Source organism: Balaenoptera physalus (assembly GCF_965194825.1).
Source record: "Balaenoptera physalus genome assembly, chromosome: 4".
Taxonomy (NCBI): Eukaryota; Metazoa; Chordata; class Mammalia; order Artiodactyla; family Balaenopteridae; genus Balaenoptera; species Balaenoptera physalus.
Window position 1 is genome coordinate 111518373 of NC_138891.1, and position 26911 is coordinate 111545283.

General features: G+C 34.5%; 1 protein-coding gene across 3 annotated transcripts in view; it reads left to right on the forward strand.

The window, feature by feature from the left end:
* The window catches only part of GBE1 (1,4-alpha-glucan branching enzyme 1), a 283451-nt gene that overhangs the window by 87641 nt on the left and 168899 nt on the right, over window positions 1–26911 (forward strand). For all 3 annotated transcript variants that reach the window (XM_082460430.1, XM_082460431.1, XM_082460432.1), the window contains one exon: window positions 11041–11156. In XM_082460430.1, coding sequence (XP_082316556.1) covers window positions 11041–11156 — 116 coding nt within the window. The remainder of the gene's footprint in view (window positions 1–11040; window positions 11157–26911) is intronic.

A 26911-nucleotide genomic window follows, 5' to 3' on the forward strand; every position in this document is an offset into this window, starting at 1 on the left:
TGTTTGAAAACCTCAGAGTGTGAGAAAATAATTGAAAACAGACAAAAAGAAAGAACAAAATCAAGAAATTAGCTTTGAACAAGAAAAAAACAAAACACCTTTTCCTCACAGGACGGTCCATAACTACTGCTGCTGCCATCAGTGTCACCAAATCATCCTATTTTTTGTTATTTTAATGACTTTCGTTAGTTCTTCTATCATAATAAAACGCTCCCTTCTTATATCATTAGTTTTGAGATAGCCTCTGCCCAAACCTTTTTTTTTTTTCCTTCGTAAGGGAGTGGACTGTATGATAGTTTTAGATTTCCGTTCCTTATGGGTCTCTTTCAGAGTCCAAGGTAAATTCTAACATTAGCAGCAGCAGTTTGGTTGGTAATCACTCACAAAACTACTACAAATCTAGGCTCCAGAAGGAGAAGATATACATTTTTCTTTGCTTAAAACCCCCCCCCCCCAGCTTCTAATATGGTCAAGTTGTTCTACTTTTTCCAAAGCCTTGAAACAATTATTTTCTCTTCAAAGAAGTCTTCAACTATCCACCTAGACTCTTTAGTCTACTTATTGACCAAGCTATCTTTTCAGTATTAAATTTTTATATGTTTCTCCCTTTGTGGTCTTTCCCTTTACAATATCTCTGATAGAACCTGATTTTAGTCTAGTGCAAAAGCTCAATAGAAATGAACAGATAAAGGCTACCTGACCTTTAAAATACTTTTATTTTTTAACAGCTTTATTGACATACAATTCACATACCATACAACTAACCTATTTAAAGTGTACAATTTCATGGTTTTTAGTATATTAAAACTGAGTTCTACAACCATAACCACAATGAATTTTAGAATATTTTCATTATCTCAAAGGAACCCTGTACCCTTTAGCTATCATCTCACAATCTTCCCATCCCTCCCCTAGGTTTAGGCAACCACTTACTCTGTCTCTATAAATTTTCTTATCCTGGATTTTTCATGTAAATGGAATCAGATAATATGTGGTCTTTTGTGACTGGCTTTTTTCACTTAGCATAATGTTTTCAAGCTTCCATCTTATACCATGTATCAGTACTTCATTCATTTTTATAGCCAAATAATATTCCATTGTATGGATATACATCATTTTGTATATTCATTTGTTAGTTGATGGGCATTTGTGTGGTTTTCACCTTTTGATTATCATAAGTAATGCTGCTATGAACATTCATATACAAGTTTTTGTGTGGACATATGTTTTCATTTCTTTAGGGTTTATAACTAGGAGTGGGATTGCTGGGTCAAAATGGTACCTCTGGCATTTTGGGGAACACCCAGACTGTTTTCCAAGGTGTCAGCACTGTTTTACATTGAGTTGTATAGTTTTAGCTCTTATATTTAAGTACTTGATCCATTTGAGTTAGTTTTGTATATGGTTTAAGATAGGAGTCCAAATATATCTTTTTGTGTGTGGAGATCTAGTTGTCCTAGCACTATTTGTTGAAAAGACTATTTTTTCCCCATTGAATGGTCTTGGTCACCCTTGTTGAAAATCAATTGACCATTGACACATGGGTTTACTTCTGTTACATTGCTAGACATGTTAGAAAATATTATTTTACTTTCATTGAAATATTTTCATAAGTGGCTATAGGGTTAGCAGGGAGATCTATATAATTGCTTTCCTGATTACTATAGGCCCCTCCCATGCCCTCACAGCAGGGACTGGTTCAAGTGGAACATCTTAAGATGAAAGATTGTGTTTTAGGGTGTAGAGAAGAGTCCTAAAGTCAAATCAAATTTATGACTTTGGGGGAGTCATAAATAGATTAAATTGCAGTCAATAGTGATATAATGGGTGAACTGGAGTACGTGCTGTAAGAGTCCTCCAACTAAGCTTCAGATGTTTGCTGACATGGAGGGATACAGTTCAATGTACTAGCCAGTTAAAACATAATTGAGAACCCTTCTTGGCACATAGGATGCCTTCCTCTGATGATTGACCATATTGCATTAGTACCTCTCTCCCATTCTTTCCCCTTCCTATTTTGTCCTGTTCTGCATTCTTTCTAAGCAAATAATGTACCTCTTCTCAGCTTTAACCATTAGTTTCTCTCTGTTTTACTGTCACTGAAAGATTATAAAATAAAAGGAGTCAAATCCAGACCAAAAACAAACCAGATAAAATGGCACAGAGATCAGTAATATAAGTCACAGCAGCGATAAATGCTTTTATCCTTAAGTCCCAAATAACATTTACTTTTGGTCAAGTGTAGATGGCAAGAATTGTTAGAAATTGAATAAATTTTCAGATCCAACTGTCATGATATAATTTAACATATTCTTAACGTGTCGTGGATGAAGTAAACTAAAATTAAATGGAGAATTAAAAAAAAAAGAAATGACACATTTTAAGGATCTATGGAAGATCTGCAAAGGTAGATCATACACTGGAGCACTTTTTAGAACTGAGTTCTGAGTGGTAGGCTCTGAAAGGGAGAGAAAGAGGTGAGGATGAGGGTTTAGGTAGGTAGGGGCACTTCAAGCAAAGCTGCTTTGCTGTTTTACATGTTTTGTATAGTTTCTGTGCTGGAGTCCTTCATAAAATCTATTTTGAGATAATTGAATGGTTTATACTGCTAAAAATAAATAGATTGGTAAATAAATAACTGGATTGGTTACCACTGTATTAGACCATAAAGGACACCACATTATTATATTCAGTTCAATAAAACTAGAACTAAACGAAAAAGTTTAAAATAAAATATAATACCCACTACTCAATTTCTCCCAAATAAAAATAGAATTAAAGAGAATATAAGTAGTTATAATTATAACCTGCTTTGAAAAGAAATGAACACACTGTGTATCAAAGCCATCTGTTACAGCTAGGACAATAAGGAGAGGCAACTTTTCTCATGCTGGTTCCGAATCTGATCCACAGAACACAGAAAATGATTTGAATGCCTATTTTCTAAATTCTCCCAAGTGTAGTACATACAGGTACTATTCTAAGATGCATTGAAGAGAAGTTAATTTATTGCATACAATGGATCTGTAGGGCATTCGAACTTAATTCTCTTAGCGAACCCTGGTTGAACAAGGCAGGCATGCCTTGTTATTAAAATGATAATCTCCGGTGTTGATGAGGATATGGATAGTTGACAATTCTCATATGCTGCTGGTGGGAGTATGAACTGCAACTGCTTATCCAGAAAGCAGTTGGTTAATCTGTGTTTAAAACCGTAAATAAATTAAAATCTTACACTCTTTGGCTGATAAGATCACTTTTTACAATTGATAGCAAGGAAAGAGATTTGGACAAGTATTTGTTCACAGAGACCTCATAACATAGTTTTTACAATTTTGTTATGGAAATTTCCTATTATACGGAAAAGTAGAGATGAGCTTTGTCTTAGTCTGTTCAGGGTGCTATAACAAAAAACTACAGGCTGGGTGGCTTATAAACAAAAGAAATTGATTTCTCACAGTTCTGGAGGCTGGGAAGTCCAAGATCAAAGTGCCAGCAGATTCAGTGTCTGATGAGGGCTGTCTTCCTGATTCATAGACTGCAGCCCTTTCTTTGTGAAATCCTCACCTGGTGGAATGCAGGAGTGATCTCTCTGGGATTTCTTTTATAAAGACACTAACCCCATTCATGAGGATTCTACCCTCATAACCTAACTACCTCCCAAAGTCCCCATCTGCACATTCCATCACACAGGTTCAGTTTGTTTCCATTTTAAGAGACTTTTTTTTTTTTTTCTTATTTTCCCCTCTTTTTGACTTATTAAATTTTCTAATTTTATGAATTGTTTACCTGGTCTTATAGTCAAAATAAAGCAAGGTACAATCCTACAAAACTAATCTGTGTTTTCCCTCTTCATATACATAATCATTTCTCTTCACTTTTTGGGTTCCATCTTCATGCTTTTTGAAATCATAGGTGACTACATACAGTCATCCTTCAGTCTTTGGTGGATTGGTTCTGGGACCTCCCCCACCTGCAAATACCAAAATCTGAGGATGCTCAAGTCCCTTAAAAATGAAGTAGTATTGCATATAACTTATGCACATCCTCCTGTATTCTTTAAATCATCTCTAGATTACTTATAATACTTAATACCACATAAATGCTATGTAAATAGTTGTAAATACAATGTAAATGCTATGTAAATATTTGGCAGTACATAGTAAAGTCAAGTTTTGCTTTTTGGAACTTTCTGGAATTTTTCCCCTAATATTTTTGATTCATGTTTGGTTGATTCTGTGGATATGGAACTCTCTGATATGGAGGGCCAACTGTATATTCATTTATCATCCCCTTTCTTTCATAAAAGTATCATAATATAGATACTATTCCTATAATAAAGACACGTAGTTAATTCTATTTAAAGTCACTTTTGCCACACTTTTTTTTTTTTGGTCACGGAGAACGTTTCTTCTATGCATGCCTTTAAGAACAGTTTAGTGAGTGAAACTCTAGGTTATTTAATTTGTTCCCTAATTTCCAGAAAGCTACATATTATAGGACTGAGCATATTGTTCTTTAAAGCGATATTAGCATCCCATTGGTTCTGAAGTTAGTGGCATTCTGACATACTCTAGATTTTGTTCTTGAAAACCACAGCTCTCCTAAACTAATGTATTTTAAGAGCAGTTTTCCCTAAGAAGTAATGCTGGAGGTCTTAAGGTTATTTCCAGGGTACTATCTTCCAGCAGAAATTTGATGATTCTCAAGTAACCATCTGAGGAGAAGAATTATCTGGAGGGGAAAAGAGAAGGTGATCAAAAAGCACAGGGTTATATGTCAGGACTGCTGTTCTCCACCTCCAAAAATTGTGTGGTCCTTCCATAATTCTGGGTAAGGGCAATGCCATAGGAGGTTCCAGTTCTGGATCTTGTGACTTCTTGGAAACACACTGGATGCTTCCTTGACATGAGAGAAGTCCCAAAACTTCCATCATGACAAGCCAACTTTGCATTATAAATCTATGTAAACTCTGAATGATATGAAGCTTGAAACAATTAAACAACATTGTATGATGAGGAAGGGTGTTTACTTGCTTTAAGGAGGTTATATTCCAAATATTTAATAACTTATGATGTAAGGATATCCACTCAGATAGGAGGTCACTGACATCTGCCATATAGGCCAGTACTGGCCTTGTATTAGATCTGATATTAGATCTGCCACATCCAACAGGGACCTTACTTCACTAGCTCAGTGAAGCCTGCTTATGGCAGGGGTTGGCCCAAGTACGGACCACATTCTTCAGCACATTGGCATCTTCATCAGAGGTGTGGTTCTACATAGTAAGTTGGGACCATTTCAACCATGCGCAAGGAATATATATATTAAACGCAGAAACTCTACAGAAATGAGGTGGCTAAGTCCTGATGAAGAGAAATACTTTACTGTGAGTTAAAGAGTTTGGGAATATTTGAAGGAGGCTGACATTTAAGAATTTTATGTGAGGATTATTACATTAGAAAAAGAAAGGTTGTTGGGCTTGAGATAATATAGAATCTGTGTGCCTGATGCAGTGACCTTAGTTAATGTTTGATCGCCTGTGCCGAATGTGTGTTTGCAGTTCATATTAAACTGCGCATCACACATCGTTTCTTTTCCATATCTCGATTTAAATTTGTCTGCTGGTTTTGAGTCTATGGACAAATAGAATCTTTTGCATTATAAAATATGATGATGAATTTCAGCCTGTTAGTAATAAAATACTTATTTAAATGTTTGCTTTTAAACTGCGTCAGGGGCTTCCCTGGTGGCTCAGTGGTTGAGAATCTGCCTGCCAATGCAGGGGACACGGGTTTGAGCCCTGGTCTGGGAAGATCCCACATGCTGCGGAGCAACTAGGCCCGTGAGCCACAACTACTGAGCCTGCGCGTCTGGAGCTTGTGCTCCGCAACAAGAGAGGCCGCAACAGTGAGAGGCCCGCGCACCGCGATGAAGAGTGGCCCCTGCTCAACTCAACTAGAGAAAGCCCTCGCACAGAAACGAAGACCCAACACAGCCAAAAATAAATAAATTAAAAAAAAAATAAAAATAAAAAAAAAACTGTGTCAGGTTATTCAAACTTGATAATCATCGAAAGTCTTAGAAAATGTTTTAATAAAATAATTTATGCAAGCAGGAAACATGTTCTTAAAACACCAAGACTAGAATAATAAGCACACATTGCTTTAGGGGTACCTCATCCTTGAGCCTAGCAATGTCTAGGTTATGGCAGGAAATGACACACAGAAAGGAAGATGAGTTAAAATGTTAACACTTAAAAATTTTAATGTTACTTTTCTAGGTAGAAGCCTTCAAATTTATATTCATTTTCTGATCAAAGTGGCCTGTACTTTTTAACCATGCAATCTATTGGTGAGAATATTATAAGAAACATTTTCTGTAGACACTTATAGCAGTATATTGAATATTGGTCTTAATATATGTTATCTTTTAATGTTCAAATTGTAAATTTTTGTTTCCTCACACTGACACATTCAGATTCCTTAATATCTCAGGTCTGTTCTGTAATCTTCATCTCACTGGTCATCCTTCTGGGCTTTACAACCCTAGTGAATCCCAATTTCTAAATCCTGAATTTCATGTGAGTAATATTTGCCTTGAGGGATTATTAGTGATAATTTCTATTTCAGAATTTCCTTGAGCTACTGACTTGGAACATTATTTGGTAATCTATAAATCTAATCTAATCTAGAACATCACTCACAAAGCTATGAGCAGAGAACACCTGAAGTCAGCCGTCGAACCAGGAAGTTGATTCTCAGCGTGGTCCCTCAGCAAGCAGCATCAACATCACGTAGGGACTCGTTAGACATGCAGATTATTAGGCCATATTTCAGATATATTGAATCAAAAAACTCTGAGGGTGGGGCCCAACAGTCTGTTTTAATCAGCCCAATCTGCTTTAACAAGTGATTCTGATGTGAGCTAAAGCTTGAGAATCACTGAACTACAGAACTCTCAATGTGTAGTTCTGTGTGTGATAGAGAAACAAATAATTGTCACAGGTGGTGATAGGATATTTTTGGTCCTGTCCTGAGGCCTACATAGAGATACAAACTATTTGCATTAAGAATTAATTAAAATTAATTCTATCTTGTAGATTCAGGATATAAAGTCATGGAGGATTAAAATGAAAAATGAGTAATCTGGCTCTAAAAGTATGCACTTTAGATATATCTAATATGCCTTAGAACCATTTATCATTATTAATATTACTTTACCTTCAGTTATTTTCAGGAATAAAGTCTCATGACACTTAAGACTTAAATTCCCCCAAAATGTATCTTTGATGTCTTATTATTTTGCCTTCTGTGTTTTTCTAAAAAAAATTTCATTTAAAAACAAAACATTCACTTTTGTTTAATATTTTTACACCAATCATTGGATGTTTAATTTTTATTTACTTATTTTTAATTGTGTACTTCCACAATTAGTTCCCACAGTCATGCCTAAATATACCTTAATGGTAGTTCCTTCTTTCTTAACTAAGGGCTTAATGTTAAGTTTATGAGAACAGATCCAAATCCAATGATTTTTCTGACTATTCTGTTCCTGGACCTTAGATATCTGTATCCTGTAGAGTAAAGCTCATCTTATTAGCTAGTTTTAGGAAGCAATTTTAGGGATAAACTGGTTTTATTAGAAAAAAATCTTTCATATACCTGCAGTACAGTAGAAGTGGTTAGTTTGGTTGGTGCCCATTTTTCAAATGGAAAGAAGCAGTAGTATATAATGAAGGAGGAAGAGTAAGGAAAATTCAGGGCTGAACACTGATTGGAGAAGGAATCAAGGAGATAAAAGACTGGTGGTGGTGTGGCTGAAGAGGGATTTATGCGGGAGACAGTTGTCCAATGCAAAAATCTCAAGTTGTTTCATATATGTACGCCCCTTGCAAACCTTCCCCTCTCTCTCCCTTATGAAACCTTTAGTATATTCTACATTGCTTATGATGGTTGGTAGATGGATTTTCTTTGGTAGCATATGTGAAGATGTTCCAAATTTTTCTTTGAAGTTTGGAGTTCAGCAAGAAAAATGTACGTGTAGTGGAAGTTAACACCAGGATTTCCATGAAGAGGAGGTGTGCTAATGAAATGAAGCTCTTGAAAATGATAGAAAAAAACATTTTTTACAGTGTAGGATTAGAAATAATCAGCATGTGTGTTAGTGTCTCTAAGACACTATGAAAGGAGAAATGTGATTCAGTAAAAATATTTTTCTTTATACAAATATTGTAACATCACCTGTTTAAACAGATCTTAAAACTCGAGTGACTGCAAGGTGAAGAACTATTTCAACTGATATTCAGAAACTAATATTCAAAACCACATTTATTTTTACATTATTGAAAACAGCTTTTAAGTAAATCTGCATAAGAAAATTTCCCATATAATTGAAGTTTCACTTTCAAAGTAACAGTCTTATTTATAGTTGAATGTTTAGAGGATCCTATATTATATATTTTACTCTTCGTTTTGGTGCACTGACTCAGTTTAACCTTTTCTGGATGATATCTGAATGTCATCTGAACCCTAATTTTCAGTTTGGCATAGAGCAGGGCCTACATTAACCGCTCAGTACATATTTAATGAATGAATGAATGAATGAACTAATGAACTGTACCCTTTATTTTCAAATCTAACTAACCAGGAAAAGATCTGCTGCTTGTCTTAATTTATTAATTGTCTTAAATGATTAGCTTAAAAAGAAATTCAGTAAATGTATAAAGTGTTACACTACCTAGATGCTCATATTTCAAGCTTTTTTCCTTCTCTCTAATTATGCCCTAAATTCTTTGCTTTGGTAAAGGAATGTCACATCATAAACAGGTGAGATGTATTTGATGTTTTAGGGGCAGGAGAATATAGTAACACAGAGCTTGTTGAACGGTTCCTGAAGATAAACCGCCTTTAGATATTTTCAGATTGTCTTCTGATGGGGAGTAGAAAAATGTTTAGAAGGACCTTTATTTACATGTTGTTTCTTACCCCACTCTACCCATAACATTCAGACTGGCTGAGAGTGAAAAACCTTAAGGCTAATGTGGTGAAAGTATTGGTGTCTAAAAGAAGAAATCATAGCATAAAACAAGCTTCTTGGTGTTTTTCTTATCTCCTTAATTGAGAATCTAATTTCATAGCACTATAGTGCATAGCATCACAGGGGCTTAAGTTTTTTTTAAACAGTGAAATATTTTAGGCATAAACAAATAGGGGAAAATGTAATAAGCATCTCTGTGTACACCACCTACCTTAAAAAATAAAACCTTACAGATAATTATTAAAACTTCCTGTGTTCCCTTTCCTCTACCCAGTGGAAATCACAATTTCAAATTCATCCAGAATTTGATGTTTGTCATTCTTATTTTTCTTTTGATATTTTTACTACATATGTATGTATCAATGTTATATAATACTATTTTGCATATTTTTTGAACTTTGCATTAATGGTATTTCTATATACCTTTAAAATGAACTTTAATGTTTTACCTATTCCTATATATTGAATATTTAATCCAAACAGTTTATAGCATTATATAACATCCTGTTTAATTACACCATGATGGATTTACCCATTTTGTGGCTGATTTAACTTTCAATGGCTTCCATTTTTTGCTATTGCAAGCTATTCTTCAGTGAACATCTTTGAATATTTTCTTGTGACCATTTGTGAGAATTTCCCTAGGGTATTACCTAAGAGTAGGATTGTTAGACCCCAGAGTTAACATAGCTTCAACTTTGCTATGTAATGCCAAATTGTTTTACCAGTTTGTACCCTCAGCTGCAGTGTTATTTTGTATCCTTGCTGACTACTTGATATTTTCAAACTTTTAATTTTTGCTAAGCCAGTGGGTGGGAAATGACATCTCACTGTTGTTTTAATCTGTGTTTCCTTAATTACGAGTGAGCTTGAGCATCATTATGTATGTTTATTGGCCATTCATATGTCCTCCCTTGAATACCTTTGTTGATTTTTCTATTGGTCTGTTTTTTTGTTCTCATTGATTTATAGATCTTCATGTATTTTAGACGCTCTTTCTTGGTATGTTCATTACAAATGTATTCTCCCAGTTGGTAGCTTGTCTTGTCATTCTGTCTATCTATCTATCTATGTATGAAGATAGGTCTATAATTTTTGTGGTCAAATTTATTAGGCTTTTCCTTAAGGTTTTGTATGTATGTGTATGTGTGTGTACATGTATGTATCTTGTCTAAAAAACACTTTTAAACCCAAGATTATAAATATTTTTTCCTGTATTTTCTTCTAAGCATTTTATCATTTTGTCTATCATATTTAAATATTAATCTATGTTCAAATGATTCTTCAGTAATATTATTGGTACAGATCCATTTCATTTTTTTTCATAAGGATCACCAATTGTCCCAGCACCACTTATTAAACAGTATGTCCTTTACTCACTGGTTTTTAATGCCACCTCTATTATATGTTAAATTTCTATGTGTCCATGGGTCTCTTGTGGTTCATTTTGGCTTTCTTTCAGCATCTGCCATCCACCTCTCCTTTGCCTCTTGTAGTTTATAACCTTCTACCTTTCTTGCTTGAGGCGTTTCTTTAGATTTTAACTCAGTTCTATCACATACTTGTGTATTTGGGTAATATGATTTTAATAATTTTTCACCATTTTTTTTCTACCATAACATGTATTTTATCTAGTTGCCTAGAATGCGTTTCTATTTTTTTCATATTATCTCCCTTTGTTGATGGTGTTTCTTAAAAAAGGACCCATCATTCTGTTTATTGATAGAAGTAATAGAGTTGAAAGTACAATGGAAAATGTGTTGTAATCTTTAATTTTAAGATGAAAAAGGCAAACTTTCAAATATGTTTTAAAAAAAATAAGTTAAGCATAACCTGCTTTTTCTAAATGACTAGTAGAGTATTTTGTTTAGTACCTTAGAAAACAATGTTTTTTAGGCAATTTGATTCTGTATAAGTAGGCAGTATATTATACTTTGATTGAAATTTATTGAATATTAGTCCTATAATGCTATTGTTAATTGATCGTCTTTATTTTTTCAGATGATTGGAATCCATTTGCATACCCATATAAAAAACTGGATTTTGGAAAATGGGAGCTGTATATCCCACCAAAGCAGAATAGATCTGTCCTAGTACCTCATGGATCCAAATTAAAGGTACTTTCCTCCCTCCTGTTTTCATTTGAACTTACTATTTTCTTTTTGTCCTGTTTGAAAAGTTCGATTTAAACTATTAAAATGTAAACTGATGCATGATAATTATGGGAGAAACAGTGTAAATTTTTAAATAGAGGAAAATTTAAGAGAAGTCATCGCAAATTGAAATGTGTTAGACTGGAATTGTTCGGTTGGTAAGGTACTGAACTTAGTAGTTGTATTATTATCAACTTTGGAAACCTTATAGAAGGATCACTGAATAATTGCAAAAGTTTAGCCTGGAAAACAGAAAGTTTGATTAAAAAAAAAAATGAAACCTGTCTTCAAGTCAGCCGGGCAGAGAATTTTTACCTGTAGAGACAGACTTGATATAGTTGACTTTGTGATGAGCCACATAAATGTGGGAGGCTGTGTTGGAGACCCATGCCTTTTGGGGATATGATTTTCTTGATCTCTTTCTGCTCTTTGATATCAGGGCTGTTGCTTCTCCTGTTCTCCTTGGATTAGCCTAGGGGCCTGCCTGTCCTCTAGTTCCCCTCTGCTTTGGCTGACCATGCAGCTCTGCATTTAGGGTGTGCAGAGCCAACACAGCTGCCCTCTTCTGTCTCCTCAAGGGAGGCTTGAAGGATGGGTCCCAACGTCTGGATTACCTATCACAGATTTGATTACATGAGAGACGATCTAAATCCTTCAACATTTACTTGATTTTAGCCCATGCTCATATAATTATATAATATTTCCATGTCCCTTGTTTCTCTTTCCCTTCCTTGGACGTGTGATAGCATTCATAGCATTTTTCATGATAGATTCTGTAAATGAATTATATTTTTATTGGCATTTGTTATTTAACAATATTAACCAGAATTAAAGTATATTTAAAATAAAAAATGCACTGTATGTTTGTTTTGCAGTTTTTTACAAATAATGAAATTATAAGTGTACCTGAAAATACTGAAATATTGCCTCACATAATATAGTTACCAGAAGAGCATATTGTCTGGAATAAAGAGACATTTTTATATGGGATAGCAGCCAAGGTTCTCCTTAATCTGAAGTGAAAAGGAGAAAAAGTAGCTACAGTATACAATAAGAGGGATTTAAATTTAATATATATAATCCCTTTTCCAAGTCAGTATAAGCTTCACGAGAGCAGGGAGGGGCCTTTGCTGTTCTGTTTGCTAATACTGTATGTTTTCAATTCTTAGCAGAGTGCCTGGCACAGAGTAGGCACTCAAAAAATATTTATTGAATGTTAAAGCCATTTTTAGGCCCAATCTTTGAAGGAATAAACCAAAGAGCTTGATTTTCCTATGGTCTGTAAGTCCTGATTTTAGGAAACTGTGAAGCGAGGTTACTATTATAGTACTGATTTCATTGTTGCTTTAGGTCTTTTGGCCATTTGTTTTGTTATATTTTGTTTTTAAGAATTGAAATTTCCAGTTTTTTAAAGTGCTGCAGAAATTTTTTTGTCTTCTTAAATTAGAAAATTTTATGGCCTCCAATTACCTACTCTTTGCATTAAATGGCGGGTGAATGAATTAATTTTTTACTGTTTTTAAAATTGAAGTATAGTTGATTTACAATATTATATTAGTTTCAGGTGTACAACATAGTGATTCAGTATTTTTATAGATTATATTCCGTTTAAGTTTATTACAAAACAATGGCTATATTTCCTTGTGCTATGCAATATATCCTTGTTGCTTATCTATTTTATTAGTAGTATTTTGTATCTCTTAATCCCATACTTCTATTTTCCCCCTCCCTCCTATCCTCTCCCTACGGGTAACCACTAGTTTGTTCTCTATATCCACGAGTCTGTTTCTGTTTTTTTATATAGAGTGGATGAATTTATTTTCATGTGTTGTTTTTATACATTGGGAAAAAATGATTACTAGGAATGAATGATTATTAATATATACAGTTAATAATGATAGGCATTTGCCTCTCCCATCCAACTCTAAAACTTTTATATTTTCTCCTATGGTCTGAATGTTTGTGTCCTACCCCCAAATCATATGTTGAGATACTAATTCCTGATGTGATGGTACTAGTACGTAGGGCTTTGAGAGGTGCATAAATCATGAGGGTATAGCCCTTCAAATAGGATTAGTGGCCTTAAAAAAGAAACTCCAGAGAGATCCCTAGCCCCTTTCACCACATGAAGATACAACGAGAACTCTGCAACCTGGAGAAAAGCCCGTACCAGACCATGCTGGCAGCTGATCTTGAACTTCCAGCTTCCAGAACTGTGAGAAATCAATTTCTGTTGTTTGTAAGCCACTCAGTCCCTGATATTTTGTTATAGCAGCCCAAATGGACTAAGGTGCTTTCAACACTATGCTGTGTACTATACTATGCTTTTTTTCATAAATTCATTTGACCTGGATGAAATGAAATAATAAAAAAAAATTTTTTTAAGCATCTTTTACTTAAAAAAAAAATCTATATCTAACAGTAAACATTCAAAAAATATCAATCAACTGTTGTGTAATCTTTCTTCATTATTATTCTCTAAAGATTTCAGTGAGGATAAATTTACTGGATATTTAGACCCCAAATATCACTCATAGTGTTTAGATGTTTCAAATTTTGAGGAAACATTTAGATGCTATTATAATGTCAATATGGTGATATAATTAGTTTTTCACTTATGGGAAATGATTTATCAGATTTTCTTTGGGGGGGCTGGGGTTAAATTCTCTATTAAAAATCAACTAACTTAAGGTTTTTGGCCTTTCAATCTGAAATTGTCCCTAGGTAGTCTACCTTGGTAATTAAAAATCTTGTCTTAAATTGAACTTGAAGACTTATTTCATTCCACAAGGGATTGACCTTTATAACTCACTTGTGGATGTTTCTCTTACGAATTATCTGGTAACCATTCTCAAAAAAGAATATTACCTACCATTGAAATAATAGCTTTATTTTCTTTGCAAAACACCTGGTCTTTTTAATTGAACACTTTGGAAGAAGATACCCCATTGCTTATATGGTCATGTAAATGTCTCCTTCCATGTTTTTAAGTGAATTTACCAAACCAAATATTTAAAAAGTAAAGTAATAAGGTGAGGAGGTCAGTGAAAGACCCCACGTCAGGAAAAGTGAGAGGTCAGGGAAAGTGAACTTGAAAGGTGGGTTGGGGGCAAACTGAAGAATTCCTTTCTTTTCTTCTGATTTCCATTTTCTTCTTTTTTTAAAAAATCATTCCTATTAATATCCATATGACTAGCAATGGCAATTAAAATTGTCTTCTTTTAAGTGTTTAGGATGTTTATGTACTTTAACTTTTCCTTGCCAAATCAGTAACAAAATGGACTAGGATAAAGGTTTTTTGATACCAGACTTTTAACCTTTTTGAAGGATCATGTATTAATCATCTAGAGCTATGATAACAAAATACCATACTGTGGGTGGCTTAAACAACAGAAATTTAATTTCTCATAGTTCTGGAGGCTGGAAGTCTGAGATCAGCCAGCATGGTTGAGTTCCGGTGAGTTCTTTCCTCGCTTACAGATGGCACTCACATGGCACTAATCCTATCATCAGGCCCCCATGCTCATGACCTCATTTAAACCTAATTATCTCCCAAATGTCCTGTCTCCAACTACCATCACAGTGGGGGTTAGGGCTTCAACATATGAACTTGGTGGGGGGCACAGTTCAGTTCAGAGCAGATCATATTGCTTTCTGAATTATATTTAGATGTTATACAATTGATTGGTAGAAAAGTGTCATGGAACTTAATACCTACATTTGCAGTTTTCTCAGATGAGACACATGAAAGAAATTAGAGATTATTTTACATTCATATTTAATTTAATCCTCATGGTAACACTGTGAGATAAAATACTGTTATTATATATTCATTTCATAGATGAGTACACTGAAGTTTAGAGAGGTTAAGTAGACAGTATTGCCTGGACTTGAGTTCAGGCTTGCCTAATAGCAAAGTCCATGGTCCTAACCATTGTGCTACACTGCTGGTCAGGCTAAGGGTTCACAGAGAGAAAAAGGGAAAAAAAAGTGATACAGAGAAAGTAGAACTTGAGCCTTGTCTCAGGTCTAACAAATTATTTTATACCATAATTGCTTTTGCTTTTTTGTGTGGGGACTATTGTCTCCATTTTTCAGGGTGCTGAGTATTGAAGTGACCTTCCCTGAGAATAGAAAGGAGATAGAAAGTTTGTGGAAAGAGTTTGGGTTTTAGAGAATAAGAGATCAGATTGATTACATAAAGTGAAACTAGTTATTGAGAGCTAGAATGAGATTGCTAGGCAGAAGGATGCCATTGGGCAGGGATGTGGCATGTTGAAAAATTAGTATCTACATATTTGCTTAAGAAGGTTAATCTCATAAGCACTTTATCCTTTATTTCTGGACTATTTTCTTGTGTCATTTCTCCATCTATTTCCTTCTCTCCACATTTTTTGTTAACTGTTTTAGGATATTCTAGTATTTGGTTATTGAATCTCCTAGATTTTCTTATCTTTTTGTCAAGTTCCCCATCATTTTGACTTTCTGTCCATTTTGAGAAGTTATCTTCCAACTGCATTATTTTAGTAATCACATTAAAAACATTTCTAATAACATGCCTGTGTTGTCTACCTTTTGCATAGATTCTGTCATTGTTAAATATTCAAAGATAGTTTTATCTTTTTGAAAGTATTATAGATGTTTTATTTTTTCCCCAAGTTTTCTTCTTGTTCCCCCACCCCCTCACTGTTTCTTTCAGATTTTCTTTTCCTGTGTGTTTTACTTTTTTTTTTTTTTTAGTCCCTTGTCTTTTGTGTTGCAGGCTGTCTTGAAATGCCTGGTGATCCATGGTAATATAATCATATTTTAGAATGAGTTAGGAAAAGACAATTGAAAATTCTGTTTCTGGTGTCCTTTGTTCCTGGTGATCTTCACTGTTGGGTAGTCAGAAAGTGAGACAGCCTTTATATTGATGGAAAGAAGTGAAAGTTTTTCTCTGGGGTCATTTATTTTTTCCAGAGGTGAATCTTCCAGTCTCTTACAAGGGATGGGTGGAAAGGGTATGGAGTGGAGGAAGTTTTATGTGGCTACTGGCATCCATGCATAAGGACAGGGAAAGTAGATAAGGGTCCCAACTTTCAGTAAGACACTGAATCCCCCTATTTCTAACCATATGATTCACCTCTGCCATTTGCTATGCTCATTGTCTCTGAACTTGGAGCCTTCCTAATTCAGTGTTTTTCAGAGAGTGAACTTCTGATCTCCCATTTGAGGGGTGAGAGGTGGCATTTTGGAGGAATACACGTTTATCTGTATGGGTTAGGGAAAGGCTCTGCTGAAGAGCCTACAGTGCCCTTGTTTAACACTGTATCTTACCTTCTGCCATAGTACTAGAAGCCTCCAGATGCTGAGTTTCCTAGGGCTTCTGTGAAGCAAACTGACCAGCTCTCTTCAGGTTCTTCCTCTGCAATAGCAGATTTTAATTTTTTCCTGTCTACTTAGTTCCTTACCACTCCAACTACTTTCTAAGTTCCAAAAATTTGTTGAAATTTCTGTTCTCTTGTTGCCTCCTTTTCTGTCTTTCTCTGTTAATACTTTTTGTATTCCTTTGCTGTTATTTATTTTAACAGAAGTTTGGTAGGTTTGTTATTTTGATTATACTTCTTAAACCCCCGTATTTAAAAGAAAGAAGAAAAATATACATCTACCAGATAGAAGAATATTTTATAATTCTGGGGCCTCGGTTGAGTATTATATTCTTATCGTATGCCATGATTATAAAATTTTGGTCAGACTGATTATTTCTAGCTTGTGGTGTCTTTACATATTATTATATGTGATAAAGATTTTCTTCTCTATGACCCACAGAAAATCCTTTACTCACTTCATTTGTTACCTGTTTCAACTTAATCAACCTTTAAGACCCTGAAACATCTAATTGTGGGAGAATGTGTAGGTAGAATTAGATGCACTTTCCTTTACCACAGAGCTTATAATTCTCTGTGTTTGCAAAATACACCATGAATGTTAATGAACCTAAATAACATACTAGGAAATGGTCTTCCTCTGTAGATGAGAATAAAGGCTTTTCAATTGATTCATTTTTCTTTTGTTTTTTTCTGAAGCTCTCTAGAATGTTGGCAGGAAACACAAAATAAATGTGTAAATTTCCAAAGCAGTCTTTTTACCAATATTTAGCATAACTCTGTTTGCCTAGAGGGTGGGTGAGGTAGAAAGTGTGAGTGTTTCCTTCTATTTTGAGCGTGCTCCACATTAATTTATCAGATTTTAGTCTTTTTCTTTCTTAATATCTTAGTTAGCACATATTTAGTTTTATATTTTCTGCACTTTATGTATTGCACTGTTTTGCCTGGATGTATGTGAAGAAATAAAAGACAAAATGCCTGCACTTTGAATTTATTGTCCACTTGGAGAAAACTCACCGTAAACAAATGAGTCACTTGAGCATTCTGTGACTCATAAGGGAGTAGAGGAAGAAGCTTTTTTTTTTTTTTTTGAGAGGTTTATAACAGGAAAGTAAGAATAAGTAAATAGAATATGTGGTTGTTTCTTTTTTATATTTGTTAGTTCCTTTCATTTTTGGTTGAATATTAATGGGACTAAGAGGGGACCCAAGAAAGAAGATGACAGGGAGAGAGGACAAGGATTAGAGATAGATTCTTAGGAAACTGGAAAGATGGAGAAGAATTAAGATCAAGGTTGAATAGTTAGTTAGGGAATGATTATGGAAAGAGATGCATTTTAAGCTTGGTCTTGAAGGAGTTAATGGATTAGATTAATGAATAGGTTGTCAGGGGTCTATTAGAGAATAAAAGAAAATAAAGTTAAGCAAGATTATACAGGAATTAACCAATTCTATATGGGAGACAGTGGTCAGTTTGACTTATATTGACTTATGAAGATGTCACATGTGTAAGGAGACTAAATGGAATAATGAATCTATTTCAGGAAATTTTATTCTAAAAGCGTGCAGGGCCCTATAATTGCTAAATTTTGACAGAGATTCTTTTTTGCTTTTTCTTAAATCCTACATTTCTTACTTTAAGAAAAACCTCAATAACTTTAAAAAATGAACAATTTATTCTTTAACCTGTGGTGTTATTTGACCCTTAATGATCTCTTTTTTTTTTTCTCAGAAATGTTCATTCTCTCTCTTCTAGAGCATATAAAAATGCTTAAGTAATCTTATTATCAATTAACAAAAATTAGTCACTGTTAATGGATCCTGAATGTTCTCTCTTTTTCTTTTATGTCATAAAGATTCCTAGAAAGAAGAACTTTACTATCACGTGCATCTTCTCTTTCTATATCCTCACTTCCAATTCATTGTTTTCTATCCTCTCCTACTCTGATTTAATAAAAAATAAAGTAAAATGGTACAAATAGCTGGATGATGATAATTTAAGTTTAGGACCTATGAATGAAGCAATATAAATCTCATTTACCATTATGAATCATTTGAACCACATATTCACATTAGTATTTCATATAAATTTATAGATGATTTCTACTGTGTCATGGCCTGTGATAGGATCTGAATCTTCTGCAGTTCCTGAGTGATCATTTCTAGTTATGTCATGGGTAAAATATATTCTTTTGCTGTGTACCACCTGCCAACTCAAACTTGTCATAAATCATTGCTTTTGCAGCTTACTTGTTAACAGTTTCTTTTCTTATGGCACATCCTATAGAAATTCTTTTATTGATGACTTGAGATCTTATGTATTTGTCTAGGATTTTATATTTCTGGTTTTGTCATATCCAGTGTTGCTGATAAAATCCTGATAATTTGATTTTTATTCCTTTGTATGTAATCAGCCCTTTCTCTTGGTAGTCACTTGGATTTCCTCTTTATCCTTCATGTTGTAAAAATTTCACTATTTGCTGTCCTAATACAGGATTTCATTTATTACTCTTTTCTTGAAATGGTCTTACCCTCATAAATCATCTTCTCCTTGGTTCTCATTTTCCCCCCCATCCATTTTCATATTAGAGCCATAGTCATCATTCTAAAATTTGAAATCTGCTCATGTTATCCTTCTGACTAAAAACCTTTGTGATAAACTCTCCCCACCCCTGATTTGGTTATAGACAGGGTTTTCAAACTGTGTGACAAGAAGCTGACCAGGTCAGTTTTCAGATTCTCCAGCACTCACCCGAAATAAGGAGACTCCTTTTCTGTTTTATAGTTGGGCTCCCATGTATGTTTATGTCTAAATAATGATTTCTTTGTTTTAAAAGAATTGAACAACAATGGCCTCTAGGCTGAATTCCATACTCCTTAGCTTACCATACAAAGCCCTCCACGCCCTGGCCATTGGGTTCCTCTCCAGCTTTGTCTTTATCCTTGTCTTAGTCTGTTTGGGCTGCTATAATAAAGTACCATAGCCTAGGCTCCTTATGAACAACAGAAATGTATTTCTCCCAGTTCTGGAGGCTGGAAGTATGAGATCTGGGTGCCAGCCTGGTAGAATTCTAGTGAGGGCTGTTTTCTGACTGCCAGCTTCTCATTGGTAATGTCTCTTCACATGGTGGAGAGCAGAGAGAGGAAGCAAACTCTTTAGTGACTTTAATAAGGGCACTAATTCCATTCCTTCGAGCTCCACCCTCTTGATCTCATTCTAATGCTAATTACCTCCCAAAGGCCCTACCTCCTAGTACTATTACACTGGGGGGTTGGGTTTCAACATATAAATTTTGCAGGGGACACAAACATTCAGTCCATAACAATAAGGTATACTGTCCATACTGAATTACTTGCTGTTGCTTAAACGCTGTTCTGGTTATATCTCAGCAAATGCAAAGACAGCATCCCTTTTATGTGGAATGGCTATCTCCTGTTTTAGTAATCTGACAAACTCCTAGTCTTTGATATAGAGTTTATATGCCATTTATTTTTGGTGAAGTTTTTCATAATCCCAAATGCCACTTTCTACTTACCAAATATCCCTTCTGCCATAAACCTCTCTAGAGCCTGTTTCCACTATACTCACTGTGATGATATGTACTTTTAGAGTGTGAACTTTTTGAGGACAGGGTAAGTGTCTTGGTCATCTTTGTGTCTCTGGAACCTAGTAATATCTGATTCATAGAAGCTATTCAATAAGTGTTTATTGACTGCATGGATGAAAGTGTTAGGGATCATTAGGTAAGTACACTTGCTACTGTTGGAAATATTTTTGCATATGCACATTATACAGAAAGTGTAAGAAATTTATAAAGTGTGTTTCAGTAATTTTAAATTTTCTATAAGTTTAGGCATCTTCAGCCTGTAGAATTGCTGTTTATAGGAGGAATGCTGTTGATACCAGGGTTAAAAACAAGCAAACAAAATAACTGAAGTTAAGCAAATATTGGTCTGGAAATCACAGTTTGTTTTAATGAATCTTTAGCATTTTCTATGTTACTTTTAAAACAAAGATTCTTGTGAGTCACTGTTTAGAGAACTTAATATTAAAAAAAAAGTTTGCCTTTCTCCTGAAGATTTGAAATGCTTATTTTTATCTTATGGTTCCCCCACCGCCTCTGTCTCTTGTCTGTCAGAACATTTAAAATTAAGTGAATTGTACACTTGCAATAACCATCCAGCTCCAGTCCTAGACCATTATCTCGTCTCCTTGCCCTCCAGCCCTTCTCTCCTTCTGACCACTTTCATTGTAACTGCTGATGTTTTCTTCTCATTTTATTTTTAAATACATTATATTTTAAAATTGTGAGTAGTCTTTTTTTCTTTTTTTGGAAGTAAGAAGAATATAAATTAAATGTACATAAATCTGTGAATAAGGGCAGGGAATTATTTCAAATCAGGATTCAAATCTGTTTTAATATTTCTTTAAATCACCTATGAATAAATGGACAATGCCTAATTCTTTTTCCTTATAGTTCAGAACCAGTTAGTTAGGAGGCTACAGAATGGATTTACTATGGGTTGTGCCAGAAGTCAGTGTTTAGGCGTTGAGATGAGTACTATGAAGAGAGAAAAGTTCAGTTATGGGATGATGTCACTCTTACCCCAAATAAATAATTAGATGTTATTTCTCTCTGGATAAAGCACATATCATCTCTGTTTTAAACTTTTTCCTCATGGAACGCTTTCTCTAACTTTGAAGAATATTTGCTTTTGACACAATGAGATAGAAATCTGGGATGCACTGTTGCTATTATGACTGTTTTATTTAAGGCACAATAAATTATGGTGAAAGAAAAAAATAGTTCAAATGTCTCTTTCACATATATAGATGAAAACTTATTACACCTTGCATATATTAAGCCTGATTTCCTAGTTTTCTATGGTAGGGCTCAGGATCAGGAGCTGCTTGGATTATGTAGTTTTGTTTTCCCTTTTCATTTTCAGCTAAAACCCTGCAGAGAATAAGAGGTTGTTGGTGAGATATCAATGGCAGTATAGGGATTGCTTTCTGGAGTCATTATGAATTAAGAGCTAATGGGTAGCTTTCTTTGATAGCTCGTTTATAATTGAGTACAGATAGATGAAAATCAAATATAAAGGGAGCTCAATTTTATCATTAATTTTGACTTTGTTTAACGGATGATTTCTGGGCACCACAGCAACCTTCCTAATTTGTCTGTGTATGATGAAGAAACTAATCATACACAGCTCAGAGAACAAATAACATACGTTTCCCAAAGAGGTCACCTTCAGAGACAAGCACAAGGAAAAAAACCCCTGGAAACCTGTTGATTTCTTCCTTTTCTCCTATGTTTTTTCTCTGTTTACCTTCTTTTAAAAATGCAGTATGTAAAATAATTTCATAATTTAAAATATGCAGTGATTGACTATCCAGAATTTATAGCCTAAACTAGGCTATAATTATAATCCGCTTTGTTCCTTGTAAAAGGCTTCCTTTCTTTCTTTCCTTTATCAGATAGCCCTTACTATGTGCCAGTTACTATTTTAAATATAACAAATATTAATTTATTTAGCCCTCATAACAGCCCTATTGGGAAAGTCCTATTATCATCATCCCCATTTTTTCAGATGAGGAACTGAGGCCCAGAGAGATGACATAATTTGCTCAAAGTCACATAGCTAGCTGATAGCTGGCAGAGCTGGGATTCAAACCCAGGAAATCTGGCTATAGAGGTTGTGTTCTTAACATTATGTTATGTTGCTATAATATATTAGTTTAATTACAGTTCCTGTGATTTCTTGATAACTGTTTAAAAACACCACCAAGCATAGCCTTTGGCTAAAATGATAAACCTTTGCCAATCCTAATATGTTTTTTTAGAATACATGTTTTCCTGTGAGCAAGTAGCAAAGACAGTAATGCATTTGGGAGCACACAGAAAAGAATTTGACATTGTTTAATTTTTAGGAATATTCAATAGAACATACGCTATACGTAATATATATATTTAAGTATACACAAACACATTTGTACACACATGCACACGTGTATATTTTATTTTATACACGTATATATATTTTATTTTGTCAAGGACCAAAATAACAGTGTTTGAATAAAGATAGATGATTGTTTCTCTTTGAAGGAAAAGTCCAAGTCAGTAGGTGCTTTGTGGACAGGCTGCTTCTGCTACATGTGTATGTTCAGACCAGGTTCCTTACATCCCATTGGTCTTCTATCTCCAAGTATGTTATCTATATGATAAACAACACTCACCATCTCTCTGTGTTTCCTGCAGAAAGAGGAAAACAAGGTCAAGGCATTCTCTTTTAAGGATGTGAACACATCATTTATATATACATCCTTTTGGTCAGATCTTTGTTACATTGGCTATCCTAGCTGCAAGGAATGTTGGGAAATGTGGCTTAGCTTCGGGGCCATTTGTCCAGCTAAAATTCAGCAGGTTCTGTCTTATTTAAAGGAAAATAGAGGGTTGATTTTGGAATACAATTAGCATTTACTGCTATAGCCATTTAAAAGGAACTTTTTAAGGAAGAATTAACCTTGTGCTGGAAACTCATTTTTTTATACTTCTCAGAACAACTGTAAGTAATGTATCCTTTTTTCATTTGTTATGCTATAGAAACACATTATTTTAAAACTTTTATGATTTAATTCATTATAACAGAAAAAGTGTGGTGTTCTTAATAATAAAAAAAAGAAAACTTGGAGGATATAGCTGATAATAGTATACACTCAAGGATATAACTAGTATTATTCATAGAGTGCAATCATAATGGTATGCTTTTAGATCATTGCAAATGCCAACATTAAACAAATAAAATGAAAGTAAAATCCTAAAGCAATCTGGAATTTATTAGATATTATGTGAGGCTTAAAATTTTGCCATTTTTGAAGGATGTCCAAATTATCATGAAGTGCCAGTCTCACTTTTAATGCTATTTTTAGTTTGACAACAATTTCTGCACAAAATAAAAGTAGGATTTTAATGAAAACACTGCATGTAAATATAGCAGTGTGAGATGTAAAAGCATACTGAGCTGAATCAGCAACTGACAGCAACTAGGCTCTAACCTGGTTTTCTTGAATAGCACAGTTGAGAATGTAAACCAGCCACCTCTGTGACAGAGAATTCATAGGACAGCTGGATGGGTACTGTTGAGATACCTAAATTTAAATTAGGGTTCAAGAAGAATGATTTCCCTTCCCTTCTTAAAAATGCTAAATCGGTACTGGCTCTAATCATTTATTTTTTGTGTTGGTGGTGAGCATTTTTGAATACACATACTTAAATCTTCACTCTTTTTTAAAAAATAAGTTCTGTAGGAACATCAGATAAGAAGGAAAGGGTGTGAGCCAGCATTTATGTGTAAAGTTGTAATAATTAATGTAAGTGATTTTCAAGATATTTTACGCAGTATTAGAAGAGCTTTAGAAAGAAGACTGCTTTTTAAAACTAGTAAGTTGGTTAAACATTTTAAGTGCAACCATTAGTAAATGGAATCTTATTAAAATAATTATACTCTCAAAATCTATCTTTTCTAAAAGATATTTTAGGATAAAATTATTAAATATGGGGAGGACAGAACACCCTAAAATGTTTCAGTTATATCCTTGAGAGAATATTTTAAACAAAAATACTTTTGGTAATTTTCATATCCTCATAGGAGACCCGTCAGCATGCTGGTTTTGGCCTCTCAGTTCCCTCACCTCCTCTGCTCTAGGGATCTTGCCCTTCTCCCAACTCAGTTTCACTAAGTTGCATGATCCACAGCCATCCACTGCGGTGATCATACTGTAGATTTTGCCTTTATTCATAAACCCTTCATTCCCCATGTTTTTGGACTCGTATGTCCAAAAAACCCTGTGTAGCAGTATCCTGAAGCACTGGTTCTCAAACTTTAGCCCGTATCAGAAACACCTGTCAGCCTTGTTAAAAGACACTCCCCAGAGTGTCTGATCCAGTAGGTCTGGGATGAGTTTGAAATTTTGAATTTTCACAAGTTCCCAGATGATGCCAGTGTTGCTGTTTCAGGGACTATAATTTGAGAACAGTTCAGAGGACTCTGTTATTGCTTAGCACATCCATTAGTTGATAATGCTTTAAAAAACAGAATTGTGTCCTCAAATCTTGTTTCTTTTTCTTTTCTTTCCTTGTTTTGTTTGTTTGTTTTGTTTTAATTTGTAGATCTTGAGGAGGTCCCTTGCAAGAACATGTTCGTTTTATTTTGACTAGTTGTATACAGCTGTTTTAATTCTAACACTGAAGACTATGGACCAGGTGCAATAAAGGGGTACTTGAACAAAACTTTATATTTTATTTTGCTGAGCAGAGAAATAAGTCATGGTGACCTTTCTCAGCCCTTCTACCCCAATACAAGATTAGGGTATATGAATTCATGTAGTCATTTTATATTAAGTCAGTTCTAGGAGTCCTGCTACAGCAATTTCCTTAGATACAAAGCATTGGAGATGAAGTTGGAATAACCATGTCAATGTTTACTAATTTTATTTTTAATTTTTTTTAACTTTTTATTTTATAATGGAGTATAGCCGATTAAAAATGTTGTGATAGTTTCAGGTGCACAGCAAAGCGACTCAACTATACATATACATGTATCCATTCTCCCCCAGACTCCCCTCCCATCCAGGCTGCCACATAACATTGAGCAGAGTTCCCTGTGCTATACAGTAGGTTCTTGTTTGTTATACTTTTTAAATATAGCAGTGAGTACATGTCACTCCCCACTCCCTAACTATCCCTTCCCTCCACCCTTCCCTCCTCCCCACCCCAACCCCCCCCCCCACCCCCCGCCGGTAACCATAAGTTCATTCTCTAAGTCTGAGTCTGTTTCTGTTTTGTAAATACGTTCATTTGTATCATTTCTTTTTAGATTCCGCATATAAGCGTTATCATGCGATATCTCTCTTTGTCTGACTTACTTCACTCAGTATGACAATCTCTAGGTCCATCCATGTTGCTGCAAATGGCATTATTTCATTCTTTTTTATGGCTAAGTAATATTCTATTGTATATATGTACCACATCTTCTTTACCTACTCCTCTGTCGATGGACATTTAGGTTGCTTCCATGTCTTGGCTATTGTAAATGTTTACAAATTTTAGAGTCCATCTACTAACTTGTTAGCTGGGTGTCATGAAAAATTATTTTGTATAGTGAGTTGGATAAAAAAGACTTTGGAATATATAAGTTCATTATATGCCATTTATGGCTTTGAGTAAGTTACATAGCTGAGCCTTTTGACTATCCCCCAGTCTGTATTAAAAAAAAAAAATCTAACTAATACATTTCAAAAAATTTCAAAGAAAGAGTACTCAAATAGATTTCAACTTTCTGATTTTTCATATTCACGATAAATAAGAAATATAGTGATTGTTTTTATTCTCTCACAGTACATATTTCATTATTTAAATTTTTGTTCTCTCATAATACATCTGATAGAACAAATCTCCTTTGAGTGTACTGCCCAATAACACTATTCAGTGCAGTACCATGTCTCACTTGAATATCTAATATGTACTTGATACCATGTAACATTACTGCTGTGCACTCTGCTATTAGATGGCTTTGACATTATGTTGGTGCCAATACTACTTATATTTCAGAGGATATGTATCTCCATGTTCCCTTGAGTGGTGATAATAGCATAATAAATACAAGCATAGACTCCAACCAGACTACCTGTGTTCACTTGCTGTTTCCAACACCTGCTAATGGTGTGAACTTTGGCTAATCATTCTCTTACCTCAGTAGCTTCTTCTAAACTGGGAATAATAATCATACTTACCCCCTAGAATTGATGGGAGGGTAAAAGCACTCACAACGATGCCTGGTACTTAGTTAATGCTCTGTAATCTCAACTATTTTCTTTTCCACGCATATGTGCAAAGGCCACATTTATTTAGCCTTTAATTCTCACATCTTTGTAGACTTCGTGAGCACAGGCCAAATATTTTATAAATTTGCATAATAAGCCAGTATCTGATGAGTCTGTAAATCAGCATTATCTCCCTGCCTACAAAATGCTCTGTTTCCTGAGATTCAGCTGGTGTGTTCATGGGATTACTCCACCAATGTCTGAAAATTCACAAGAGTGTTTATAGAAAGTGTATGCTTTGCCCAGCACTTATTTATGTAAAGAATTTTATGTGCTTTTGAACATTCATTTTCTTAACTCAAAGTTTACATTTTAAGAATCTTGGAACTATGTATAAAATCTCTGTACAACTTTAAAAGAAATCTTAATGAAATGTTATGAGAGAGATCAAGGAGATTGTGAGCCAAAAAGAAACTACCACAGTGAAGATGGATAGAGAATCCTTAATAAAGAAAGGAACTGTTGGAA